The sequence below is a fragment of the Falco rusticolus genome, chromosome 7, assembly GCF_015220075.1.
Source record: "Falco rusticolus isolate bFalRus1 chromosome 7, bFalRus1.pri, whole genome shotgun sequence".
NCBI lineage: Eukaryota > Metazoa > Chordata > Aves > Falconiformes > Falconidae > Falco > Falco rusticolus.
The window spans coordinates 70,428,892-70,455,292 of record NC_051193.1 but is presented as its reverse complement, the minus strand read 5'-3'; the positions used below and the strand labels follow the sequence as shown (position 1 = coordinate 70,455,292).

The 26,401-nt window shown below is 49.7% G+C and overlaps 1 protein-coding gene across 4 annotated transcripts; it reads right to left on the bottom strand.

The window, feature by feature from the left end:
• Positions 1-26,316, bottom strand: ARHGAP1 (Rho GTPase activating protein 1). 4 transcript variants are annotated; one of them, XM_037395784.1, is made up of 14 exons: positions 26,274-26,316; positions 21,348-21,519; positions 20,481-20,573; positions 15,126-15,155; positions 9,755-9,842; positions 9,380-9,511; positions 8,794-8,880; positions 8,087-8,185; positions 7,245-7,352; positions 5,952-6,028; positions 5,480-5,557; positions 4,803-4,931; positions 4,532-4,635; positions 1-3,842 (listed from the first exon to the last, which is right to left on the bottom strand). In XM_037395784.1, the coding sequence occupies exons 2-14, from the start codon at positions 21,484-21,486 to the stop codon at positions 3,663-3,665; spliced, it is 1,344 nt and encodes a 447-aa protein (XP_037251681.1). In that variant the 5' UTR covers positions 21,487-21,519; positions 26,274-26,316; the 3' UTR covers positions 1-3,662. The 4 variants fall into 4 exon arrangements, with proteins under 4 accessions (XP_037251681.1, XP_037251682.1, XP_037251683.1 ...); XM_037395785.1 differs by lacking the exon at positions 26,274-26,316 and adding an exon at positions 24,224-25,005; XM_037395786.1 differs by lacking the exon at positions 26,274-26,316 and adding an exon at positions 21,761-21,892.
• Between the last annotated feature and the right edge of the window lie 85 nt (positions 26,317-26,401).

The following is a 26,401-nucleotide window of genomic DNA, read 5'->3' as shown; positions in this document are numbered from 1 at the left end:
TTACATCTTGATTTTTATTGAAATACAAAAGTGCAAACCATGAAATATAAGATTGGTGCAGATTAGAAGAAAATAAACAGTGTGAACCGTGAAAACCTCAGGCCTGCACCTGATGAACATCAACATAAAAGAAGGCAGGGAACACCAGCAACAAAAGCAAAGCCAAAAATTTTGTACAGGAGCCCCTGTGCATGAGAGGAAACGGGGACGAACCTGGCCCCCTCAGCTCTCTCTGGAATCAGCGAACACTGCCACAAGGCAGCCAGCCAGCCCCTGCCGCCCCTGCGCACCAGAGAGCTCCAGTGTCTGCACACAGCTCGGGCTGGGGAGCGATCAGAGGCCGCGAAGATGGCCGGAGGCTCAGCAGAGGGAATGGGCTAGGTGCTAAGAGGCGGAGCGTTGAAGTGGAACAAGTACCCCCCTAGGGAGAGACAGCTAACAGCTAACCCGGAGGATGAGCCAGGGAAGAGACCCTTGGGCAGCTCTACAGCAAGGAGAAAACCAACGACCAGCACGTTACCTGACACTGCCCGCAGCTGGAGAAACCCAGCCCGGCCAGCGCCCTGCGTGACGGGCTGACCAGGCCAGGAGGGAATGTAGCCCTCGGGCTCGGCAGCCGCAGGCACCAGTGGCCACCTAGCCAGCGCAGGCTGCAGGCAGGCCCAGGCCGCTTGCTCAAGTCACAGGAGGGAGAGTTTAATACAAGGCATTCTGGAGAGCAGACTGCAGAAGCAAAAGCAACCCTGTTACTGTGCCTGCTCCAGGGCCCCCGGCAGCTCCAGCATGAGGAGCCACAGAGGAAAGGGGATATTTACACTGGGTCCCTTCCAGGATTTGCGAGCACTTTCCCACCATGAGCAGTAGCAGGTTCCTGAACACCCTCCAAATCTGCTCCCTGCAGGCACTGAACTGGAGCAGGCTTTTATCCCTGCCTGCAGGGGATGCACCAGTCTCCATTTTTGCTAAAAAAGGAAACATTATTTCAAGAATTCACTACAAAAACCAAACAAAAACAACAACAACAAAAAAAAGAGCACCCACCAAACAAACTATAGCCAGAAGAGGACGGGCACTTGCAGCAATCCCTGCTGTCCCTCCAGAGAGGGGCCAAGCTACACCAGCCCTGCTCCCATCTCTCCTGGGCAGGGAATGGTCCTTGCTGCTCTGCAGGGCTGGAACGTGCCACCCTCCCTGGGGAGCCAGGGCTGCACACAGGGCCAAGGCCTCGTGCCCCGGCACACAGGCACTTCCCGTTCCGAGCTGCCGACCTTGGGCTTGTTTGTCCCAGGAGAAGCGAGCTGGCTTTGCCTTTCCTCAGGGGGGGAATATAAGCGAAGCCAGGGTCAGCTGCAAGACACAGTCAGCACACCGTCTCCCCCGTACTGAAGCCCTCACAGAGCCGGGTGGCTGCAGGGAAAGGGGCTGCGCTGGGCTCCCTCAGCCTCCACGCTCCTCCCAGGCTGTCCGGAAAGCCTTGCCTCTTGAAACAAACACTGGGGCAGGTACACCTCTCTCCACACGGTCCATCCCAGATTACTCCTCCATAGCACATCGTCCCTTCTAACCTACCCGAGCAGGGAGCACAGGTGAATCAGGAGCTGAGCATCTCTCTACCTCCAAAACATTGATGTGGTTACCGCTGCCAGTTGTTCAGGCTGCAACAAGTCACATCCTGGCCGGACAGGTAAGACTCCTCCTGTTCCTGGCAGAGCGGGACTAAGCAGCCCTACAGCCTTTGTAGGGCAAAGTCCCCCGGTAGCCAGGAAGGACCAGACCCAGCCCTCTCCTAAAACATCTCTTGCTCCAGCCTTAGCAATGCTCAGTTTCTCGCTGACTGTTCCCACCCACGTGTTGGTGTGCCTCCTCTGAGCCAGCTGGCTGGACCTGCGCTGCCCGCAGAGCTGCCCATGTTCACGCCCACCCCATTCCAAGGCTTAGCAGAGAAGAACCATTTCCATAATTCCTGCAGCAGATGTCACTTATTTTGTTTACAACTGGGGCACCGACCTTTGGTCAGTGTTTAAAGGCAGGCTAAAATATTATAAAAAAGCAAATTCTATTTAACATTCAGTAGCTTTTTAAAAATCTGTTCTGCTTGGTCCAAAAGATTTGTCCCCGTCGCCAGTTGCAGCAGCTGGGGGACTGGCCCAGGCATGCGGGGTACAAGTCACAAAGACGGAACACACAGCAGTGAAGTAAGGCTAGAAGCTCCCTGCTAACACCCTACCGGCCCAGGCTCAAGAGAGGGATCTCAGCTCAGGGAACGGGAATGCTGCAACTCCAAACCAACAGGGGTGCCCTAACAGTATCGCAGCTCTTTGGGCAGGTGCCAGGCCCACCCCACTCTGAGCCCGCCCCGAGGACAACCTGACCTCTCCAGCTGTGCCCAGGGCACACAGGGTGCCTCTGAGCAGGCTTCCACGGTGGCACGGCAGGCGTGAACTGAGGCGGAGATGGGGCGAAGGCCCTTAGCATGGAATAGCTGTTCCCTCACAGCTTTGGCACGAATGCTCAGCACCTGGGCAGAAATTCCTAATCCAGGCCTGGTGCACTCCAGGGTGAGGGTTAGCCGCAGTCCCCAGACCGCCCCTCAAGGCCAAGCTCTCGGTTACACTGTGCCAGGGAAAGTTCTGCTCAAAAAGACGACCAGGCAAGGTGGCCCGTGCCCATTGGCACAGACACACATGCCCGACGGAGGAGTGCTGCTGCCACAGGGCAAGGCAGCGATGCTCATAGCGTTCAGCAGTTCAGTGCCACCTGGGCACTTGCCCCCCGCCATTCAGGCTCCCCAGCTGTCAAAGGGCCCCCCGCCAGCCCCCTTCCCGCACAGCCAGGTCTGGCAGGAACCTTTCCAGCCAGGCTGAAAATGCTGCTGGAGGGACAAACGCCTGAGCGGGGTAACTGTGGGAGGCGCCTCACCTACTACGCCCCGGCAAACACTGAGTAGTATCTGGAGTGGGCGACCCCAGAGGAGGTTGGGCTAAATTCAGCTTCCTTGCATCGGAGGCTGACAGGTAATACAGGCCGTGTGCCCCGAGCCTGTCCGTCACTTGCCTGCCAAAAGCAGGGGGTCTGGAGTGGTGTTCGCAAGCGCAGGACACGCTGCTACCTGGCACAAGGGCTGCCAGGCTCCCTTCCCTGCTCTAGGTGCCTCTGAGGAAAGGCAGGGTGTGCGCTCAGTGCTGAGAGATGGCACTGGCAGCAGGAACATCTCTGCCACAAAACCCAGCAAGCCTGCCCTAGCTCAGACAACCCAGCTGAGGCAAGGGAGCGAGCTGGGGCGGTTGGGAGCTTAAACAAAAAAGAGGAAGAGAGCAGGAGGGCAGAAAAACCGCATATGAGGGAAGGAAGAAAGGAAGGCAGGTCATCTGATAGGGCAGCAGACTGGTGATGAGCCCCGGAGGAGCTGCACAGGCTGGTACGTGGGTTAGGACTCCCCTCGCAGCAGCTGGGAGACCGGCTCCCCTCCCCGTCTGGAGCAGCAGGTCTCCTGCTAGCTTACTTACATCCTTTCTCCACCATCTCCACAGCCCTCGCTCTGCTCATCACCCAGAGTATCAATGGTTCCTTTGCGCTGGAGACAGCTTGGTCACAGCTCCAAGACAAGGTGGGAAAGAAGGTGGGAAGGTGGGTACAGTGTGCTGGTGTGGGCTGGCCTGCATTCAGGCCTCCACGTCCTCAAAGAGCTCCTTCTGGTGGTCCAGCAGGAACTTGGTAAAGGTATTGATGGGGTTGATGGCTTTTAGGGTGATGGCTACGTCTTTGGCCCACAGCAGATTCGGGCCAAACACAACTGCCAGGTTGGTGTTTGTCATCTTGTTTCTGTCACTGTGAGCAGAGACCTATGTGGCAAAGAAAGAGACCACTGTGAATCCCACAGAACAGCACAGTGGCTGCCCTTCGCCCCCCACAAAACCAGAGCTGACAGGCTCCCACGGGCAAATGGGAGGAGAGGAGCCGAAGGCTCAGTGCCAGAAGACAGCTGGGGAAACACACACGACACGCAGCATCCTCCTGCAGGAGCGGGGGAGCGCTATCTTGCCATTTGCTGCTATGGGTTAAGCACCAGGCCGGTATCGTCGCAATAGGACCAAAAGCACTGTCAGCCAATATCTCTACAGCCCACATCACCGCTCAAAACAATTTTCCTTCTTGCTAGAATAGCCTTGTAGTGGCTTTCCTGGCAGCAGAAAGTTCTGTAGGACAGGTCTGGGACCCCTCTGCTCTAGTCTGATCTACTCAGACATTTTGCTGTTGTGCCTCCGCCCTGGGGAGCGTTCAGCATCCCTGGTAGAGACCACACAGGCTTAACGCCTGCCTGCACCTCTCAGCACCGTGAGAAGCAGCTGCTTAGGCTGGTTCATCACAATCGTTCTTGATCTCTGTATAACCAGAACATAAGGTAAAGAAAGGTGGTTTCATAGCCTGAGACTCATTTCTTCTCAACGGAAAAAAAGAGGGAGCAGACAGGCAAAAAGCTGACACTGGCACCTGACCTAGCAAACACCTGCCTGCCTTTGCAGCAGCTCACCTGCACCAGAAAGGCTGTCAGTAAACGGAGCACTTCATAGTTTTCTTCCGGCAGAGTCTGGAGTGTTTTGCGAACAACATCCACACGATTCACCTCCTCTACACCTAAAAATCAAGGGAGACAGGACAAGCAGGTCCATGAGGAATCCTCAGCACCCAACCTGATGAAAGCCCTGTTTGCAGGCACAGGGTATCCCATGCATGCCACCCCCACCCACCCCCACCCCCAAGATATCTTTGCCCTTGGCCAGTGCATTCTTGTTACAACTCACTCTGGAAGCTGACAACATGGCTGTAGAGGCCAAAAGTGAGGAGGGGCTCAGGTAGCTCCCTCAAGAAGGTCTTGAGAATCACAGCAGGGAGGTGGACATCTTCATACTGCTGGAAATCTACAGGCACACCTGAGAAAGTAGAGCGGAGACTCAGCGCTCGCTGGCCAAAGCAGGACCTCCTCCAGACAAAGAACGGGACATGGTGGTGAGAGCCCTGAACTAGGGAAGCAGTGTTTTAAGGAAGAACACAGAGATGGCACTAAAGCACCGCATCTAGCAGAGTGGAAAAATGTGTCTCAAAAGCATATGCAAAGCACTGCTGAATCCAGCACTACATCTTTAGAAGTCATCAAATGAAACAGATGACCAAGGTTCTTCCTGGTCACCTTCAGTCCCCCCAGTATAACCAGACTAAGATGGTATATCTCACCCTGAGAAACACCGAAATTTTCAGGAAGGAAAAGGGCAGCAAGGGTAACGTGAGTGGGAAGGAATATGCTTTCCGCACAGCAGAATTATCAGGTGCTTCTCCCTTGCAACTGAGGTCATACCCTGATTGGGCCTCACCCAGAGGCCTGTCAGCAGACAGGAGCCACCACAGACTAGCTCCACCACAGTCCCAGCTGGACAGCAGTAGTTCGGTAAGGAGAGCAGCTCTGCTGAGTGTGGGCACTTACCCATGTTGTATTTTTGCTGAACCTCCCTGACAACCTGTGTATTTGCTGACCTCCGGAAAATCCCCTCTGTAGCAAGAGCTGTGAAGTGAGAGCAGATGGAGAAGATCAGCCATGTGAGAGTCTCTAAAAATGCTGGTCTTACCAACCCCAAATCCGTGCTGTGGGGCATCCAGACAGACGTCAGCAAGTCCCTTTTTTAGGGAACAGCAATGCTTTCTGCTTCCACTGCCAGGCAAAGGGCACAAGGACCATTTTGCTGCTCTTATACAAGTGGGAGTATGGATGACTGGAAGAAAGAGGTCTCCTAAGCCCCGCACAGTTTCTCTGGGAGGCGAACTCACCCAGTGCAGGCTTTTACACCTTATTCTAGACTGCTGTTCTTTATCTTACTACACTCCGGATGGGAACTTGGGTGGAGGAGAGGCCACCGACATGAAATCAAGAGGGACTGCAGCTTCCCCTGAACGCTTACCATGCTCCTGCAAATGAGCGATGGTGTCTCTGACCACCAGAGGAACAGGCGACTGATCAGGGCTCTTCTCCCTGAGACTGCGGGAAGAGACAAAAGGTTAGAAGTGGCTGGTCCTCCCTGCCCTGCACGCAGCTCCTGAGTCTCAAAGTTGTCCACACAAGCTCTACTACATAGGGTCTTGCTATCCCCGTCCCTGGTTCAGCCATCATTCCAGCCTTCTCTCCTCCTCACCCGTCATGCCACATCATTCCCTGGAGCAAGTATGAACTCATTACTACACCACAGGAATATTTCTTTGTCTTCTGTAAAAATCATGGCTTGTAGATGCCCAGGCAAAGGGGTTCCCAGAACTCAAAGCTGCTAGTTAAGAATCAGGTGAAAAGGCTTAAGCTTCCTTTTTCCTTCCCCACAGGAACAAGGGCAGAAAGAAGCTGACGTGAGAGAAATATATATGGAATAAGTTTACCCACCCCACCCCTGTAACGGAAGATACGTCAACCCAATGCCTGTCAGGAACGACCTAGTGATGCCGAGGCGCACGTAAGCTGCCACCCTCATGTTCGATTGCTTATACCACCCCTCTCAGGCTACTAACGAGCTCAGCCATGCAGCACCATGGGGTTTACATTTGGAAATGTTGTGTTGGAGCTGGGGAATGTGTTTCCAGATTGCTTCAGAGCATCTGTCTGGCCACACAGTACTGGCTCCTCCTCATTCCCCGGGGAGGCAAAATCACACCCAAAGCTAAAAATACCTTCCACACTTAGCCAGTATCGCTAGCCCTTGCCAGCATCTGTGTTTGCCTGTGTCACCATGCAGGAATGGGGGGTGGGAATCAGTACAAGGGTGAATAGAAGTGCTTTTAAAATAGAATTTATGATATGAAAGAAAACTAAGAAACAGATCTGCAGCACTGCTCAATCAAAATAGCACAGCCCTGAAGACCCCTCCATCAGCCTCCTACAGACTTCCTCTGCTTAAAGGAAGCTTCTAGTGGCATAAAGCTGTCCCCACGGCCCTTATTTTGCTCCTCCTTTAGTGACCCTTGACTGCAGAAACGATCTCATCCTAATTTAGATACAATCTAGCCAGGGAATCAAGAGGGTAGGACTAAACAGAGTCAGTCAGGAACTGGACATGAGTGCAGAGTTCCTCAGAAGAACGATTAAAGCTTCGTAGGAAGTCTGAACTGCAAGAAATTTTACAGCCACTTTTGCTGCTGTTCAGTTATACATACAGTGACCTTGTATCAACACAGTCAGGGCAAAAGCCACACAATCCATAGATACTCACTGCTGGAGCGAGACTCCAAACTGCTGGTTTGGCAGCGGTGGGCGTGGGGGTGTTGGCTTCTGGGGCACTTGTGAAGGTTTCTGCAGGGATCTCAGATATTCATCGTATCTGTGGCAAAACACAGACCAGTAAAAAGCCACTCCGCCTCCCAGAAAAAGCATGAACTGCACGTGACCCACTGCACATCCACTGGTAATAGCTCCAGCCTAGCATGGTTGATTCCAGCTATGCAAAAATAGGACAGGCAGCTCTGGAGCACAGGGGCAACAAGAACAAGCGTCTCGTTGCCAGAAAAAAAAAGCAGGGAGAAAGGAATACCTAACTGGAATCAGAAGCTGGAGTAGCCGAGGATGACAGCCAGCATGGGCAGCAGGACAGGACAGCACTGCTTGTAATCAGACAGTTGCATGTGTGTGTGTGAGGGACAGGGAATCAATCTGGCAGGACAGAGATTGTGGCAACTTTGGGAAGCCCCCCAAAAAACAAGCTGAACTGTGCAGAGGGAGCAAAGCAGGTGCCCAGACTCAGGAGATGTGCACCATGAGCTCCAGGTCAGTGTTAAGGTCAGCACCTTGCAGAAAGCCCCTGAGGCATGAGTGGGAGAGGGTGGGATTGGTGCTGCACTGGCGGAGGATTATTAATTCAAGGGCAGAACTGGGCACTGGGACCAAGGACATACAGGAAGGAGCATAGAGAGAAACAATACTCTTTAAGGCAATTTGTCACCATTCCCTCCAAAACCACTGCCTGAGTGGAACAACCTCTTCCTCCCCTTGTCATTCCCCCAGAAAAGTTCCCTCTCCCAGAGCCCTAAGCAAACGGGAGACAGGCAGCACTCTCACTTCAGCACTTGGCTTGGGATTCCCAACTGTTCCAGCTTCACATACTCCTCCAGCTCACTAAGGAAGTTCACATAAAAAATCTTTCGTCCAAACTTAAAGCTGAAAAACAAGAGAAAAGCAGGTATGTGAGGAATCCGGTATCAGAACAGACCTTCCTACAGGCAAGAAGAGCAGGGGTCAGCAAGAGACACCAATGGGGCAAGGGGGCAGGTATGGCTGAGCAGCAGAGAGGTCGCCCACATAGCTCTCCAGCTCCATGCATTTCACCAGGAGACGCCAAGACTTTCCAAGTCACATTAGAAGCCCTAGCACATCCTAAACCGCTGCATTTCTCCTTCCTAAGTTCAGCAGTAGGCTGAAGAAAGTTTTGGTTTCAGTTGTTCTGCAGAGTTAGGATTTCAGCATCACCACAGTGAATTAAATGTAATTTGGACTGATGCTCTCACTTCCTTTTTCATTATTAGCAGAGCCTGCATCACTTCTTGGCTGGACAGAAAGGGAGCAGCACAAAGCTGCAAACTCCGTAGGTTCCCAAAGCAGTACTTCTTGTGACTGTTTCTGAGCTCAGGAACAGGAGGAGATAGCACAGGGTGAGAGACTCCAGGGTAGGCTTGGAAGCCTGGGCTCATCTTGTGCCCCACTGAGAATGCCCCGTTACTCCCCTGCAATGTGAGGATGCAGGTGAGGTTCCCTATAGCGTTTCCTACCTGATCAGAGGCTTGAAGAGAATCAGCAGAGTCTTGATGAACATGGTTGGGTGCACAATATACAAGGCTTTGATGTTCTTCTTGTACCTGCCAAGAGAAGCTAAGTAAGGACGAACTGCACTTCAAGCAGAGGAAACAATCTTTCTGCAAGATTAAGGCACCTTGGGTGCTCCATTCCTTTTGCACGGAGCCTCACCGCTCCCCAGCACCCACGGTCTCTGCTCTACCGTGCTTTGTAGCTGTGTCAGGCCACTCAGCAGCCTAAGGGCACACTCTGCTGTATTCCCAGATTCACCAAGAAGCAGTGAGCAGCCTCACCAGGAAGTAACAATTACACGATGGGGCTGACACACGTGCACTAGGACCTGGTTTTGCTGTTTGCCCGTTGGCCTAAAGGATGTAACTACAGAAGGTGCTGTTCATTCCATAATTCAGCCTGCACTAAAAAGCAACCCACCGCTTTAACAGCAGAAATAAGTGATAGTACATTATGATCAACAAGCTACATGGGGGACCTGGGGAAGATCTTTTTATGATACACTACAGAACAGCATGTTATATCCTTGCTTGATGCAGCCTTACTCACTTGCGATCAAATTCCCTGTAGGCATCCCGCAGCCAGCTCAGGGATGGCTTGTTCTCACTGGTCAGGCCATGGTGCAGGTACACCAGTGTGTAATCACTCTCCACGTATTGGTCCAATGTGAATTTCAGGTACCTGAGAAGAGACAGCTGCTGAACTCACTTCATGCCCTGCCACGGAGAGGCTCTTCCTCCCTTTGGGACTCATTTTCGTGTGCCATTGAAGAGGATTTGCATCCCCAGCAATGGAAGTAAGCACTCTGGGGGAAAAGGTCCAGCTAAAGAAGCCACTGCAGATAGATCTGGCCCCAGGAAACCAGCACCTGGGAATTATGTCAGGCTTAGGAAGTTAACAGCAGCCTCCTAAGACACTACTCACCCCAGCAGTTTCACGTGATCAAGTTGATGACTTGGGGGCATCCGGCAGGCACTGAACAAAATGACTTTCCTTCCATATTTGTCATCACCTGCAGATGAAATGCCAGAGATTACAGAAAGACTAAGGGCTACGTGGTGGTCTTGGCAGCAAGGGGTAACAGAAAATGGGAAACCGCCATTTCCAGGCAGAAGTCTGGATTGCCACAGCTGCCAGCAAAGCTAAACCTGATTCCCAGCAGTTACCATGGGCCCAGTATGGAAGCAGAAACCTGAACACCAAGGGCCTGGCAAGTCAACAATGCGAGTGGAAAACGGAGTCCATGCTCCAGCCCTGAAAGAAGAGGAAGGATTGGAAGCCAGGATGCTTCAGAGCACAGAGATGGAGGCCTCAAGTACAGAGCAGAGTGCTCAGAGCATTAATCCTGCAACACTGCCTCTGGGCGCTGCTCCTGATGCACCAGTGCCCAGGAAGGCAAAGGGAAAAAAGTGTCCCTTACAGGCAAAATAACCACTCCTTCCATCCTACACGCAGTCCAGGCTGCTTGTGGTCTGGTGCATTTGTTCCTTGCTTCACCTGAAGCTTAGTCCTGCACGCAGAACAAAGCCTTTTCATACCCTGGAAACCAAGAAATTCCTAGAAACAGGGCAGTCCCAGCCATCCTCCAGAGATGAGAAGCAATCATCATCATAAGCCTCTTCTACAGACGGATTCCCCAGGGGGATTGCAGAACAAGCTGTTCACTGCTTCCCAGACCTTCCATCCACAGAGATATTTTTCCAACTGAGCTGGAAGCAGCTGCAATGCACGGCACAACAAAGCATTCTAGGTAAAAACCCAGCAGAGAACGGTCCCCAGCCCACTGCAGCCAAATGACCCATCAAGCACCCTCAGCTCGGGGAGGACACTCCCAACCACCACTGGAGGCTTCACACACAACGAGCCAAGTTTTCCCCAAAGCAAGTCTTCATATGTCAGTGGACTTCTGCCAGCAGGGATCTCAGCCCCATGAACAAAACCCAAGCAGATAGGCATGGACAAGCTTAGTAGACATGCTAGGGGAATCGAGAGACTTAGGTAAGTAAGAACAAGGTCACAAACCTTTTGGACATATGGAGTTTGAGGGAAAGACACAACGCTCAATCCATTTCCATAAGGATGACTTGCACCAGTGGAGATGAAATGGTTCCTTTAGTGTGAAGGGTTAAAGTTTTCCTTTCTTGCTACTCACCCTGCCCCGAGTGCCATGTTTTCTTGTCAAGCAGGAGCACGGAGCAGTGGAAGGGGCTACTGAGGTTATACTGAACACCACCCTCCTCCTTCCCCTACGGCACAACCATCTCACACAGACCACAGCACAGAGAAGCAGCAAGGATCGCTACTTATGCAGGACAGCCCTGCCGTACATCATTCCTCCTGAAATATATTATTTTTCCCCCACTGATTTACAATATTCAGAGCATGCAGCCGTTTTCTCACCTTTGCACGGGCTCTGGCCCTCAACTACCGCTTGGTTACACTTGCCATGCAGCAACCGAGATCTCAAAACTGAACTCCAGAAGAGCAAACCTGAGGTTTCTGGCAACACTGCCTGCTAGCAACAGATGACCACTTGGTGCTGCAAATGGTAGCCAGAGAAATCACGTACACCAGCCACGACATAAGGATCCCACTAATCCTCTTTTAGCCCCATCCCAGCCAGAAGAACAGATTCTCTTGCTATTAGTTCACTTCTATTTTGCCCTCGCAAGTCCCATTTTCAAGTCACCCAGCAGACAACACAAGAGACAGAATTTACTGATGCACACAAGCCAGAACCTCTACAAAAGCTAGGGACACTGAGGCAGCACTAGGTACAGACCAGGAAACGGGTGGGCAAAGGCCATCACATTGACATACACATGCGGAGGTAGGGGGCAGTTAGGGAGGACGCATGACCCAGAATGCAGGACTAGGAGAGAGTGATGCAAGGCTCATCTGGAACAACCAGATACAGTCACAGCCAGGCCACAAGACCAACATCACATTGCATATCCCACGGTAGCCCACTCTCTGCCTAGCCCAGAGTTTCTTGGTAGCTTGCTACAAGCTTTAGGGCTGGGTCTAATGCACATAAGCTGTCTATAAAACAAAGGTGCAGGCTACAAAGTCCTGGGCAAGGAATATGCCATATCGTGACTCCTCCCAATGGTCCTGAGCCACTCTTATGGCTCCATCTGGAAGAAAAAGGGTCTTGCCTGCACAGAGCAGCAAGAAGATGGCAGCATCTGAGAACCTGTTGAGTTCTGTAGTGATGAAAGAGAACAGTCAGAAAGATTGCAGATCTTTGCAGATCATGGCTCTGTGCTGAAGTCAGAATAGGTGCTATCTTCAGTTAACGGAGAGCTGCATTTCACGCCAGAGTGGATGGTCTGAGGGCCAAAAGCAGACTGCAGGCTTGATCAAAGCAGGCCTTGCTTGTGAAAAACTGCAGCACAGCACCACGTTCATGCGATGTTGTGGGTGGCTACACACTCAGCTCAGGCTCCTAGGTGCTGATTTCCAGATCTGACAAGTCACAAGTCAGGAACAACACAGCTTAAACACCTTCCTCAGGAATGACGTGAAAGACTACGACAGGGCCTATGCAAAGTCTAGAATCTCGTTCCTTATATAGCTTTGGTGAAAAGGTCTGGGATCGCCGGTAAAGAAAAAAATGGACAATCCATGATTCTGCCGAAGGGGAGATGGCATGTTTCCCCTGGATAATTTCCAGGGCCAAGTACAGAAAGATAATCTATAGTCCTCTGGATGACTAAAAAAAAAAAAAAAAAAAAAAAAAAAAGGAGTGGCCTGTTTTGCCTTTCAAATCAGAATGAATTTATGCATGAGACCTACACAGGAACCAGCATGCTCATTAGTGAGTGCTGGGTTCCACTCCAGTTTCATCACACTGAGCTCAGCCTGTCAGCACAGACACCTTCAGTACAACCAACTGCCAATCTTGGTTCCACCTGACATACATCAGACCAGCCTGGTTCCTCCAGACACTTTGAAATTCAAAATTCAGCATCAAAGCTGAACAATCAGTTGTTCCAATTTATAAAGAAGAACTAAAGCCCATTGCACGCATTCTTGGCTGCAGGAAGAAACTGCCTGCAGGTGGCCTCTCTGCCTCCAACCAGATTCTTACCGGGTCTGAGCTTTCCCAGACGCCCCATCCCTTGTACTGTTTGCTTTCCTGCTCACAATATTAATCTTAGGTATCTAGGTTTTCACCCTGTGTTTGCAAGTGCAAATAGCTCGAGTTTCCATGGAATACAACTATAGACCATGAAGTAATCAGCTTCTCAGGCTGTCTCCTGCTCTCCCAGATGAGGAAGGCTTGATACTTAACAACAAACCAACAAAGAGGCAATTATATATCATCTGTACTCACAGAGCACCCCAACAATGTACATATTTTTGTAAGTTCATACATAAATATTTTCAATCTATGCTGGAATTAAATTACCTCCCTATAGGATGTAAATCAGACATATATATATATATATATTTTAACAACAAAGAGCAGCCAATATGCAAAGCCTTTCCAGTCAAGACAGCTGCTCATCTAATGAGATATTGACTTGTAGCACAGATGGACATGCTAATTCTCCTGAACATTTTTATGGTGCTTTTAAGGCCCAAACTCTTTTTCCTCTCAAACAAAGAGCAGCGTTTCCAGTGCACTTCTGAGACAAGGGGCAAGGAATGTCACTGCTGTGGTTCCAAACCATCAGTGCAGGACCATACTCCTAAAAGGGCTGAAGTTTGAATACCGAGGCTAACGTTTCAGATCAAAACCTACAGCAATACAAACGTATCAGAGCAGAAATTCATATCGATGTAGCGGTACTGTCCTTAGACAGGACTCTATTAATACAGCCAACACAGAAAATATATGCCTGACTTGCAAATCGTGGTATGTATTTCTAGGTATTTCTTCTGAAATAATATCTGTTAGCCTTTATGCCATGATTGGAGGCTGTCACACCTCACTGGCAGCATAACTGCAGTCCAGGGACCCTGTTTATTCCTACCTTCATCAGGTACCCTTGGCTGAGGGCCCACCTCCATGAAAGACTCAAATGAGAATATCCTGGTACTTTGACACTGAGAGAAGGCAGATGGATAAAACTTGCCACCAAAAGATAACATTACAGGTAAACAACAAAGTTAACAGAATTCAAGGTCAAGCAGAGGCCACCACTACATAATTTTGTGACATTACTACACAAGTTTCATAAATCTTAGGATGTTATCAGGGCCACGGTCAGTAAAAAAAATTTCTCTAATGTAATTTCACGTTCCAGCCAAGCTTATGATACAGCTGAGTAGTGTTTAAGTATCATAGATTTAAGCTGCCTCTTGAACTCCAAAATGGATTTAGTCCCCCAGGAAAAGAAGGTAAGGAGCTTAAAGTAGAAGTATTTTAATACATGACATCTTCCAACTAGATATTCCCAATATCCAAACGCTGCCAGAAGCATAAAGCCTTACCAAGTGACTACAGCTCTAACTGACACAAAAAATACTACAGGGTCAGATTAAAGAACATAAAACGGGAGGATGCCTGAGAGCATGGCAAATCAGGGAGAAGAGCCCACGTCATGAGGCAGTGAGGATCAGCATTTCCACAGAATGTGTGAAGCTCTTGACCTGCTATTCAGAAACAGCAGAAAGAATTTCACACCGAAAGAAGTTTTCATGTACCTCGAGAAGCGTGAAAGCACTGGCAGCCAAATTCTTAAGGCTTGGAACTGAAGTCCAGAGAGTATTAACAAATGCTCAGCAAGCACTGAGCAGTCTAGCACAGCTTCAGGCTAGAACGAGGAACAAGTCACCAAAACACAACATCTCTGCAGCCAAATGGAGAAGAAATAGATAACAGTTGCTTTCAGCTGGAGATCCCAGTTTAAGTGCCAGCTGCTTAGCATGTGAGTGCAGCACTGGATCATATGAAGGAACAGGAAGCAATCCTAGGATAAATTTCCAAAACACATGTGACAAGGATGTAAATCTGAGTTCCAACTGAATTGGTCCAAGCAGGCCACCACCATGACAGACGAGGAACGGGATTTACATTGAGACCAAAGAGCCCCAAAGTGCCCAAAGTAAAGCCCACATGACAGATTTGGCTCAGATGATTCTGCTGTGCCTGAGGCAGAGGTGCAGCCCTCAGATGACAATTTTGTGTAGCCTTTGGACTCCTGAAGATTTGCCAGTGCAGCCTAAGGCTGAGCAAAGTTTGGGCTCCCCTGAGACAGTCCAGCTACAGGCCACGGTCATGCTAAAAGAATACCATGATCTACAGTACCATGTTAGTGCCACAAAAAAAAAAAAATCTACCTACCTGGTTGGGCCCCATCAAGTGCACCCTGGTCTGGAGGAACAGAAACAAAGTTATAGCAAGCCAAGCTTCGCAGCCCTTCCCAGAAAGTAATCTTGAGTATAAAATCTCAGAGCCTAGCCAGATTGCCACTGGGATGCGTTTAGTCGCTCTCTTGCAGCGGTCAAGCTCCTTCCATTTCAGCTTTCCCCCATGCTCCTGTCTAAAGCAACCTTATCTAACAATCAGAGGCAGTAACAGCAACCCAGGATTTCCAAATCTTTCTTTGATTTGCAACTAATTCTGTATAATCACAGTCAAATTTCTGGCGCTTATTGTTACACTTCACTTTTAAAAGGGTTAAACACAATTCTGAATGTCAAGGTCCTCTGAACAAGTTCAGAAGCATATAGAGAATGGCATCATGCTGTATAAATAATATATCCAAAAGACTGTTTAGCAAGAAGCTAAATTTCACTAATAAGCTGAAGACAGGGGCAATTTAGATCTTCAACACACCCATAGCTTTGAAAGAAAAAAAAAAAAGTTAAGTAGATTCTAAATAAAATTTAAAAAAATCAACTACCAATTTGAAAAAAGGTCTCTCTGTGCTCAGAGGGGTCTATGAAGGCATTTATTGCCAAGCTAAGCCCCTTTCCATCACTCTTACAGCTACATACAAGACCCACATGGACGTATCAAGACAGGAGCCTGCACAGAGCAGGGCTCTGGAAAGAAACCCATTCCCTTGATCTCCCTTAGAAATGTAGAATCCTTTGGAAACTCTCCATTCCCTTGATATTGCATGTCAAAACATGGTGCACAGGCTGGGCTTGCTTTGGTTGGGCCCAATTCTACAGAAGCCGTTCATCATTCTGTATCATACAAATACCGTTAAAAAAAAAAAAAAAGAAAAAGAAAAAAAAAGAATGTCAAAGCCAGAAACTACATCCAAAAGCAGCAGAAATACAGGCACTCTGTATTAATGGAGCCAATAATAATGGACCGTACTGGAAGGGAAAAGGACCCTTGTTAGCAAAGGACCTTGCTGAGCCCATTCGCCACCAAAGACAAAACCCACACTGCATTAATATACTCTCAACACAAGTTCAGCCTGCAACTTCTGCCTTTGCCTGCTTAGAGATGCAACAGCTACTGGTGCCCCAAGACTGATTTCCCCCTGCACACCCCCCTCCCATGTTAATCACCAACAGGGCAACAGCAAATCATCAGCACTAGTTCCAGCTTTGGCACCTGCAGCCAACGGCCAGCCACAATGCTTTTCAGGTAGGTTTGGTACCAGATTCACCACGAAAAAAATTCACTATTGAAACTGCAGCTTCATTCTAGTAACATGCAAGAAGGTACGCCCCCAGCTCTCCACCTTGCTTTCCCACTTCAGTCACAGGTCCTACACACACTAGCATCACGCCTTCTCTGCAAGGGCAGCCCTGAGACTGCCAATTTATGGTGTGAGGCAGCAGATTTCCCACAAAAACTAGCAGAAACACACTCTGAGCTTCAGCAAAGCTTTGAAGTCACTGAGCAGAGACTACAGAGCTGAAGTAAATAGTGATGGCCACTCTCCTGACACCTGCTATGCCAACTTCTAGCCTCAACAGCAGGGGAAAATTCATACATCTACCACACGTTAAGCCCCAGTTTTCTTATCCCAAAAGGAAGAAAGTCAGTTATTGTGTTAAATGGGAATGCTGATGCACCTCACAGCCATAAGTTTGCATATGGATCATAAAGGTAAGACCACTATTTCGGACTGGGCAGAAGAATGGGGAAGGAACACTGGCAGAGAGTTGGCAAGAGCCCTGCTCTTCCCACACAGCCCCAGGTTCCCAGTAGGAGCTGCCATCTCTGGAACCCTCCTGTAGACTGTTATTAACTAATCTGCCATATTCTTGCAATTCAACCTCTGTTGAAAGTCAAGGCCAAGATTATGTCACATACTAGACTGCCTCAGCCCCCAAGGAGATGGAAGCAGCACCTTTGCCATATAAGAATTAGTAGGAGGATACAGAAACGCTTAAACGTAACAGAAATCTGGGATAGCTCCTCAACAGCCTTCAACCAGAAGCCTATGCCTCCTCCGAATGCTATGTGATGTGAGGAAGGAAAAACCCCCACACTTTGCAGAAGTGGTTTGTGCAGTGAAATCGAGCTGCCTCTGCTCCAGCTTCTAGCCACGTGTGAAGTTTAATTTCTCTGCTACAATGCTCACAAAAAAAAAAAAAAAAAAAAAAAGGAACTCGGAGCCAAGATGAGCACAAAGCACAAGCACGCAGAGACCTCTCCAGAGCCTGCGTAAAACACTCCAGAAACACACACTTGAAGGCAGGTCTGAAAGGACAGGCAGTGTATCACTCTTTCCTTCAGAAAAGCATTGAATCCCAAACCAAGAGGCTTCCCAAAACTAAAATACTGTGATTCTTAACAATGCCATAGTACTCTCTCAGAACTGTGGCCTGGATGCCTTTTGCTGCCATCAGCAATGACATGCCTGCTCCTTCCCCACAGACAGTTTCTTCCAGGGAGACCCCAGTCCCCAGAAGAGACAGGACCATAAGGCACAAAGGAAAGTTTCCGTGAGACTGCTGCACTATTTTTAAGTGAAAAACAAATGCAAACTCCTTATTTATCTACCAAATTCTGCAGAATGGTTTTCAACATTTTTTTCCATCTTTAGGCCAGACAGCCAGGATATTCAAATCCAGCATGCCTTGAACTAAATGAAAATTGAGGTCAGTTAGAAAATGAGTGCACTAACTTTTTGTCATCAAAATTGGGCTTTTAGTAAGTTATTAACACCGTACACCCATCTTGTAAGAAGCAATTACTTTTCTGACCACACAGGATAACCCTGGGATCGTGGAGTTCAGCCCGAGGATGAGAACCAGCCTTCTGCTCCTGTCTCAAAATAGCATCATCGCCTCAGAATATATTTCAGGGAAGGCAGGAACAGAGTTAGCCATATGCTTTCTGCTCTGAAGTGCAGAACAGGGAAGGACAGGGAACAGAAAGCTCATAAATCAGCAAAATGGATAAAACCACCCTCGATCTGCTGCCATTTGGTAATATTTACAAGAGAAGCAGCATGGAGCTATTTAGTTTCAGGCTCACCATGGCAAGCGTTCATTGCACCTGAAGGTGCTGACAAGCACAACTTGTCAGTAGAGCCAGATCCAAACAGTTTCATATTAATCCTCCAATGAGATTTTGATTCTCTAAGCTACTTCTAATAAGATTTTCCCGGATTTTCCCAGATTGTTTGCCTCCCAACAACAACCCAGAGAACATTACCTTGCCTGATTCTCCAAACAATTAGTGTTATTAATAATTGACCAAGAAAACTGAACAAGCAGCTTCACTCCAGAACCCTGACCACCAACTCAGGCCCCTTGGATCAATTTCATAAATCCTGCTTCCAGGAGATGAGAAACCAGCGAGTCTCACAACTACGTAGCAGCAAATCCACTATCCAAGCTGTGCTACTAGGTCTTCCAATGCCAAGAAAGGCATCACAGCAGTTCTGTGTCTGGGACCATCACGTGCCTTCAGTTAAACCAGTTAGTGGGGAAAACTGGTCAGAAGCAGCCAACGACAGAAGCTTCTCGTGCTACTTCTGCACCATAGAGACACGATAGGGACAGAGAGCTCAGTAGAAACACAAATTTAAACCCCGACAGGGCAGAGATCTCTTTCAGAATGCAGGCAGCCTCCCAGTCAGCCATCACACCACCCGAAATCCTTTCAGGAAGTTAGAGAATTCTTCATTTGTTATCCCAGTCAACGTGTCAAATGGCTGCATTCCACCCACCGAGCCACACCTCCACTGGAGTGATACTCCATACAGGGAGCTCTGAAAAGAAGGGTCATGTTACCTCGGAACAGAAATCCCGCAGGAAGACTGGTGCTTGAGGCAGGGCACAAATTCTGTCCCCGGTTTGGGCTGACATTCCAGCCTTATCAACGTCTCTGATCTAAGCTCTCTTCTAAGAACCTTGTCTGAAGTGAACAACAGGATCACTTAACTCGCCAGCTCCCAGAGTCCAGAAACACAGTTACCTCTGCCATTCACATTCCAAATATTCTAGCTATTATCTCTGAAACAGTGGAGTCCACACATCTGTCCCTTCCCAGTTTCAGAGTAGCAGAGACCAGGGTGTAGACCTCTACAAACGCCAGTCCTGAAATTCCAGCCCCATGGAAAAGAAGGTTAGTAACACATTTGCAAATGAAAGCACTTGTGGCGATCTACGAGGCATAATGACCCAAATGCTAAAAACACCTGGCCTGTCAACCTGAGCAGCCAGAGACACACAGGAGGCAAAGGACAACAAAGCTTCGAGTTTGCCATTATCATTTCGCTCCCAAAAAGACCTAAGATGAGAGGTCAGGAGAAAGCAAGCTCATTCTAGAAGACACCCCAGAAAAGAATGATGTCAGGACAACGCTTACCAAGGAAAGTGCCTGAGATTCTTCCCTCCGTGGTCAAACCCTACTGCAGAACAACCCCGAATCAGGAGCATTCCAGCTTGTGCCTCTGCTTCACTGCAAATTCGTATGTGGGGCAGGGACCAAGGTACAGAGAAATGGCAGTAGGAGGTGGCTATAGAGATTATCAAGGAGGAAGTGTGTATCAAGTCAAAACAGGTTGAAGAGGCGCTCTTTTTTTAAACAAGGAAAGCAGGGTACACTGGAATCACCCTTCCCTCAGGCTTACCACAGCAACTTAAAAAACACCCCCAAAGCTCTTTCTTAAGGAGGTCCCAGCAGTAAATCACTAGGGGTTAGTGTAATTAAAATAATTTGGGTAAGACAACCACACAGAGAAAATCCAAATGCTGGTAACCCTGAATGATCAGGTCTTTCCTTGCAGTGGGACATGGGCCTATTCCCCCTATTTCAGATTTCTGTAAATGCTGTTTCTGGACAGGAGGGCAAGCTCTGGTCTTTCCCATACGAGATTGCTGCCGGACCCACCGTGGATTATTCAGTCAGCTGAGGACCTTGCAGCTCTACTGCAAAACTATGTAATTCCATGGCATTATCATGCAAAACCCACATCTTGTGCTCAGGATATAGTCAAGAGCCCCACCTAAAAAAATTCAGCAAAAGCAACCAAGTCCCACTAATAACATAACCAAGACAGTAAGAGCCCAGAAGGAATGCAAGTTTAACTGAGATCAACGGAAAATTACACATATCGCAAACATTCAAGAAGTCTGGTGCTCCTTCTCTTTACGATGCCAGCTGCCATTGCCACTTGGGCCTGGTGTATAGCAGATGCCCCCACAACCCCATTAGAAAGACCCTTCCTCAGTCCAGCTGCAAAGACATTAAAGAAGAAAACAGAAAGACCACTACCTGCTACTTCCACAATGTGGTGCCTGGCGATATCATAGTAGGGATCGTCCCACTGCAGGTGAGTGACGGGCTCAGGGGAGCCTTTGGAGTCCTCTGCGCAAAACACAAAGAACAAGCACTCAGAAGAAGGGATCTGAGCACCCTGGTGAGGGGTACAACAGAGAGAGAGGGATAAGAAAAAATGGCTCTTCAGCATGGGCGGGACTGATGTAAGCATCTGTTCACCTCAGAAGTTCTGAGTGGGCAAGAGCAGCAATGACTTCAGAAGAGACCCATCAATCCCATGAGGTCTGTATGTGTCCCTCAGACCGTACACCCTCTTGAAAATGTCTGTTCAGACATTCACAAAGACAAAACCCAAGTGCCAAGGGCATCACCATGGCTTGCTAGAGCAGGAGAATCTTAACATCGTCTCATGACGGCTGCCCGCCCTATATGCCCTTTAGCTAATTTCCATGACCTCTTTGGGCAGCAGTCCATAGCATAGGATTTCAGAGCAACAACTCAGATCTCCAACCCCACCTCCCACATGGAAGTTCCGGACCCTTCCACTCAGAAAGGCCAAACTATCCTGCAACAGACCATAATGGAGGACACTCAAGGACTCCGAGCGTGTCTGTACCATCAGCACCGAAGTGCAGCCAGCTACAGGACTGAGAAGAGCATATTTACATCAGCTGGCTCTGAGCTTTTTAGTGCTGTTCAAACACAGGGCTAATTCGCTTGGGTGTGGTGCAAGATTAATGTGTCTAGGGAGCTTTCAAATGGAGCTAGGGCTCTCTGTATATGTAGATATGACCACAAAGCTGCAGGTCAAACAATTCCTTTTTGGCCAAAACCCAGACCCCAAACAAGCAGGATACTTACCTGATTTAGGAAAAGCAGGGGCTTCATCTGCTGGCCAGCTCTTATCATCTATGGAGGCCAGTTTGAGCTGGCTGAGGGACTGGTTGGTATCATCCAAGTTCAGGTCATCCTGAAGCTCCGAGAGTGGATCTGTAGCCATGGTCCCCAAATACTGCAGTTTATTTTGCAGCGTCTAGAAAGAGGACAGCAGAGATTGCTAGGTGAGACAGAGATCCCAAGTTTACCTCCCCATAGAGGCTCTTTCTCTTCTCACCGATTTTCCCCGAATCCTACCTTATCTATACTTATCCAGAGATACTTCCTCCCCCCGCCCCTTAACACAGCCAACTCCTCCTCCAAGCCAGAAGCACCAACATATGCCAGATTCTTTCGTGCCAAGTGCTATCAAAAGGCCATCAGGAGCCTGTACCAACCCTCTCAGTGAGTCTCTGCTTGACCACAGCTCTGTACAGAGCAGTTTCTCTCCCAAAACAGGAGCAGCAGCAAGACGCTGAGGAAGGCGACAGGCTATGCCAGCCCCTGCCTGATACACTCACTGTACCAGCTCTGAGCTCCCCCTCCCTCCGAAGGGCTGGCACAAAGCCCAGCTGTTTCCACAGTTGGCCCAGTGCTGGAAGCTTTCCCAGGAATCACCCTCCCCCTTCTCCCCCCACCCCACACCCCCCCTCCATAAGGCAGGGCCAGAGCTCTCAACAGCGCTGAAGTGGGTGCTTCACTGTGCTGGGATCTGAACGCAGAAATGAACAGCTTCTTAAAACAGGATTTCATAGGCTGAGCTAGTAAAACAGGGAGGAACAATGCACATACAACCTCATCTCCTTTCAGCATCACCCAGCAATTCCCTTCTCCTACACGACAGCAAGCAGCAAGTAATCACCTCTTTAATTTAAAGCCATATTGCTAGAATGAGTATTTTTCACCAAGCATGCCATAATAGTGAGGAGAGCATGGAATTAAGAGGGTCCAGGATACAGACAGCTCAGTGTGCTTGCTGCTGCTTGCAAATACTTCTCCCTCTCACCTGGAGCAGAAGATGTGTCAAACCCAGGACTGAGCTAACACAGCACACAGCACCTCCTAAGGGTACCAATTCTTAGGGACAACCCCTAGGAAATAGCTGTTATCCTCTAAAGTCAGCGTCCTGAAAGTAAGCAAGGAAACACTGGAAAAGACGAGTATGTAGATCTGGATCGCTCACACAGACCACACGGACAGTAATTCAGCAGCCAACAGGCAGCAAGCCAAGAGGAACTGTAGCAAAACAAAATGACACCTTGCATCAGCAAGACTCTGTAACGCTGTTTCTCAGACAGGCTTGTGCTTGTTTCACATTACGAGGAGAGCAGAGTTCAAAGACGATCTGAGGAGGCACAACACCTTTGTGTCATACGATCATATTCATAGTAAAGCTATTTCCTTTAACAGAACGGAGGGGAGCAATGCCGTTTTGCATCTTCCATCCCTAGAGCCTAGATTGTATATATTTATCCAGAGAAGCCGATGAAACAGTTACTCGGATACGAGCACAGAGGACAAAACCTGTGAGAGACTGAGTACTGGACAGCATCACGTCCAAGCTCAGGGCAACACTCGTGACCAAGCTTGGTGATGCATTTTGAGATACAGGAAACTGGATCTTCAGTTTTCCCCTCCCTCTGGATCACTCCATGCTTGTTACTTCCTGCCCTCCCTTATCTACTACTCACCAGTTTACAACCAGTTTGCACCTCTCTGGGGCTCCCCAGGGGCTGCGAGCTATTGCTAAGCAAATGAAATAAGTTTCCCGAAATATGAAAGAGCAAGACAGACATGGGCAGCGGATCACCAAGACAGCATGGCAAACATATAGGGTCTCACCACTGCAGCCAAGCAGAGACCCTGCCCTCCGGTGAGGACTGCGAGAGCTGTCTGACCACCTCCAATCTCAAAGGGATGAGAAGCAAGAAACCAGGTTCCCTTGCACCGTGAGCTTATGCTGGAAGCATGCAGCAGCAGAGCCAAGGGACAAGGACTCCCCACCCCTAGCAGCTGATCCGATTTCTATGGTAACACCAAGCACCAACTCTTCTATGACTCAGTACACTTAAAGCATGCCCCACTGCAGCTCAGCAGCCCCACAACCCAGCACTCCATGCTAAGGAAGCATCTACGTCCCCCCAGGGCAGCCCCTCAGTACCCCCAGCTCCCAGGGACTTCCCGGCCCTGGTGGGGAGAGAGGATCTACATTCAACTGCTACCATCCACCGAGGTGCCTTTCACGTGAGATTCTTGGGGATGCCCAGTAGCAACAGCATCCCCAAAGCAAGGTCCTGGAGAGCTTAGGGACTAAATCCAAACCCTCCCACAGCCGAGCGATGGTAGTGCTGCAGGGCCAGCAAGACACTAAGCATCCCCTACACAGATCACGACTTGGCTTCACAGTCAACTTGCAGCGCTTGATCGGAGGCAGAAGAGCTGGTTATTAGACAGCACTGGGGGGATTTCCCATTAGGTTTAAAATTAATCCTAGCGTGGCACGCCATGTGGAAGAAGGAAGTTGTTAGTGGGATCCTTACAGATCCTTACAGTTCCATGCTAGAGAAAGAGCCCAGTGGATAGCGCTCTTGCTAAAACCTGCCCTACCCCTTGGAAAGGCAGACCAGACTCCCCAGATAGCTCTACATGCTTTCACAGCCACAGCAGAAATGTTAATGGAAGGAGGATCCAGAGCAGAAGACCTCTTAGATTTCAGGTCCTTCTTGTGAACCAGACTGTAGCTCCCAGAGAGCCACAGAAGGTCTTTTGCAGACTTTTTCCCAGCCCTTTCTCCACAGTGCAAAAGACAAATGTGCAGGGTCTCACATCAGGTAACCCTAGAACAGTTCAGAAATACAAACCTCTAAATGCCTGGGAACTAGCAGGCACGGAGAAGGAGACACCTGGAATTAGGATGTAAGAAACCACTTGCAGATCTTAGTACCAGGGTATATATTTTGCTTCCCGACAGTGCAGCTGCATGAGATTTCTCCCTGTGTACTCAAAAACAAACCTGTAAGCAGGACTGCTACTGAACAGAATGTCCACCTGTATCCACGGGGTGAAACAGTTGTCAAAAAACCAGCATGTCACCAGATTTAACACAATTTAAGAACCCCACTTGTTTTAGATAAACGTCATGACAAGATGCAAGCGGTACACCCTGTATAGCCAATCATAAGGTCAGAAAAATGACATACCTAGATTAAAAAAGTAAAAAGCCTAGTCAAGCATTTAAAGAGTCACACTCGACATCAGAAGCATTGACTTACTGCCAGGCTCTAAAGGCCCAACTGTTTCCATTTTCCCAAGCATTTCAGTATGTTTTCTGCACCTATGCTGGTTGACCTGAATGCCTGCTGTCTAATAAAAATTAACTTTCTTAGTAACAGAGAGATGTGCTGGAGAACAGCACGTTCTGCTGAAGGAAAGAAACCACAGCCCTTTAAAACACAATTCTCACACAGATTCTGAGTTGAAGATTCCTTATACAAGATACCACCAGAATTTACCCAGGGAAGACAGTTCACTTCTATCTATGAAGTCTCAGTAGGTGCTGTTCACACAGACTGGTTTTTTTCTACAATTACAGTTTCACTACTTTCCGTCGCTTATTTCTAAGCCGCACCTGCTCAGCAGTTGCCTTCTGCTTTTCTTCCAGATATACTATTAATTCAGAAGTAAATCTACACATCAAGATATGTCCATGCATGTATTACCATGCCCTGGACAATATAATACACGCTCTTATATGCAATAAAGAATTACAAAAGCCAAGTGGCCTCCTTCCCTTTCTAATTAACAAGCAATGCTCAGACCTAAAGGAAGCCCTGTGTTATCTTACCGACGCCGCTGCCATCCGCACCTCCTCCCAGTTTTGTTTCATTTGTACAAATGACCGTTTTTCTGTATATATCCACCAAGTCCCTGCACTTCGCCAGAGTCTTAATATCAAGCACGTTGCAAAAAACCCTCTGAAAACCAAGCAGCTCCTCAGCAGCCAACCTTTTACGAACCCAGTGGCGTGAATGAGCTGCAGGACTGAGACTCACTGAGAGTCCAGCCCAAGTCTTCCTGTGCACCAAGAGCATCACCACCCCTGTGCTACCCTGAAACAGCAGAAAGGTCAAAAGCCAGGCGGCTTTGTCTGGCTCACGACCAACTAACTCAGGCTGGACATGCTATTCCTCAGGGAAACTCTTGGGTCCTTCATTATTGTCACAGCTTTTTAAGCGAGCAGCCTTCCTTCCCCAGGCATCTCAACCCCTTTGCGGAAGGCCGCCGCTGCACATCCATCCCAGCTGCAAGGAACCTCCTCGCAGGGGGCTGCGTGCTGGGCCTGGGAGCACGGACAGGGCGCACTGCCTCCTCTTGGGAGCTGAGCACACGGTACAGAGGCTGCTGTCAGCACCCGGCAGGATCCACCCACGGCGGTGGCCCTCCTCCTCCTCACCCTCCTCCTCACCTCTCCCATTCCCTTCACCCCTGTGACAACCCAGAGCCAACTCCACCGCTGGGATAACAAGACTCCAAGCCTGGCTCTTTCCCCTGTCCGAGGAAACACCCCCGGGTTTCCCCAGCACACGGCACCGGGGGCCATTCCCAGCCCCGGGGCACCCTGAGGGGCGGCAGCCCCCGGCCGGAGCCCACCTGCAGCCAGGGCCGGGCCTCGGCGCCAAAACTGTGACTAAACCCCCCCGGCTGCGAGCCCCGCTCCTCCCCGCCGCCCAACCGGGGCGGGGGTCTCCCGCAGCCCCCCGGGGCGCCCAGCGAGGGCCCGGCCGCGCCCGCTTCCCTCACAAACAACCGCCGCCCCGGACGGGAGACGCAGCACCAGCTGCGCAGGGCCCCCCACGGCCCGGCCGTCCCGCTCGGCCCCGGCCCCGCCGCAGAGCCCCTTCCCCGCCTCACCTCGGCCGCGCCAAGGCCAGCCCGCCGTGCCCCCGCCGCCGCCCGCCTGTCAGCCCGCCGCCGCCGGAAGCGCGGCCCGCCGCCAGGGAGCCCCGCCCCGCCCCGCCGCCAGGGAGCCCCGCCCGCCC

Bases quoted from the DNA above. Each gene is read 5' to 3' on its own strand.
- ARHGAP1 (XM_037395784.1), bottom strand. From the start codon at position 21,486: ATGGCTACAGATCCACTCTCGGAGCTTCAGGATGACCTGAACTTGGAT. The intron at 5,558-5,951 runs GTAAGCGTTCAG...CTCACTTCACAG, and splicing joins CGCTCATTTGCAGGAGCATG to CTCTTGCTACAGAGGGGATT. The intron at 4,932-5,479 runs GTAAGTGCCCAC...CTACTTTCTCAG, and splicing joins TCAGCAAAAATACAACATGG to GTGTGCCTGTAGATTTCCAG.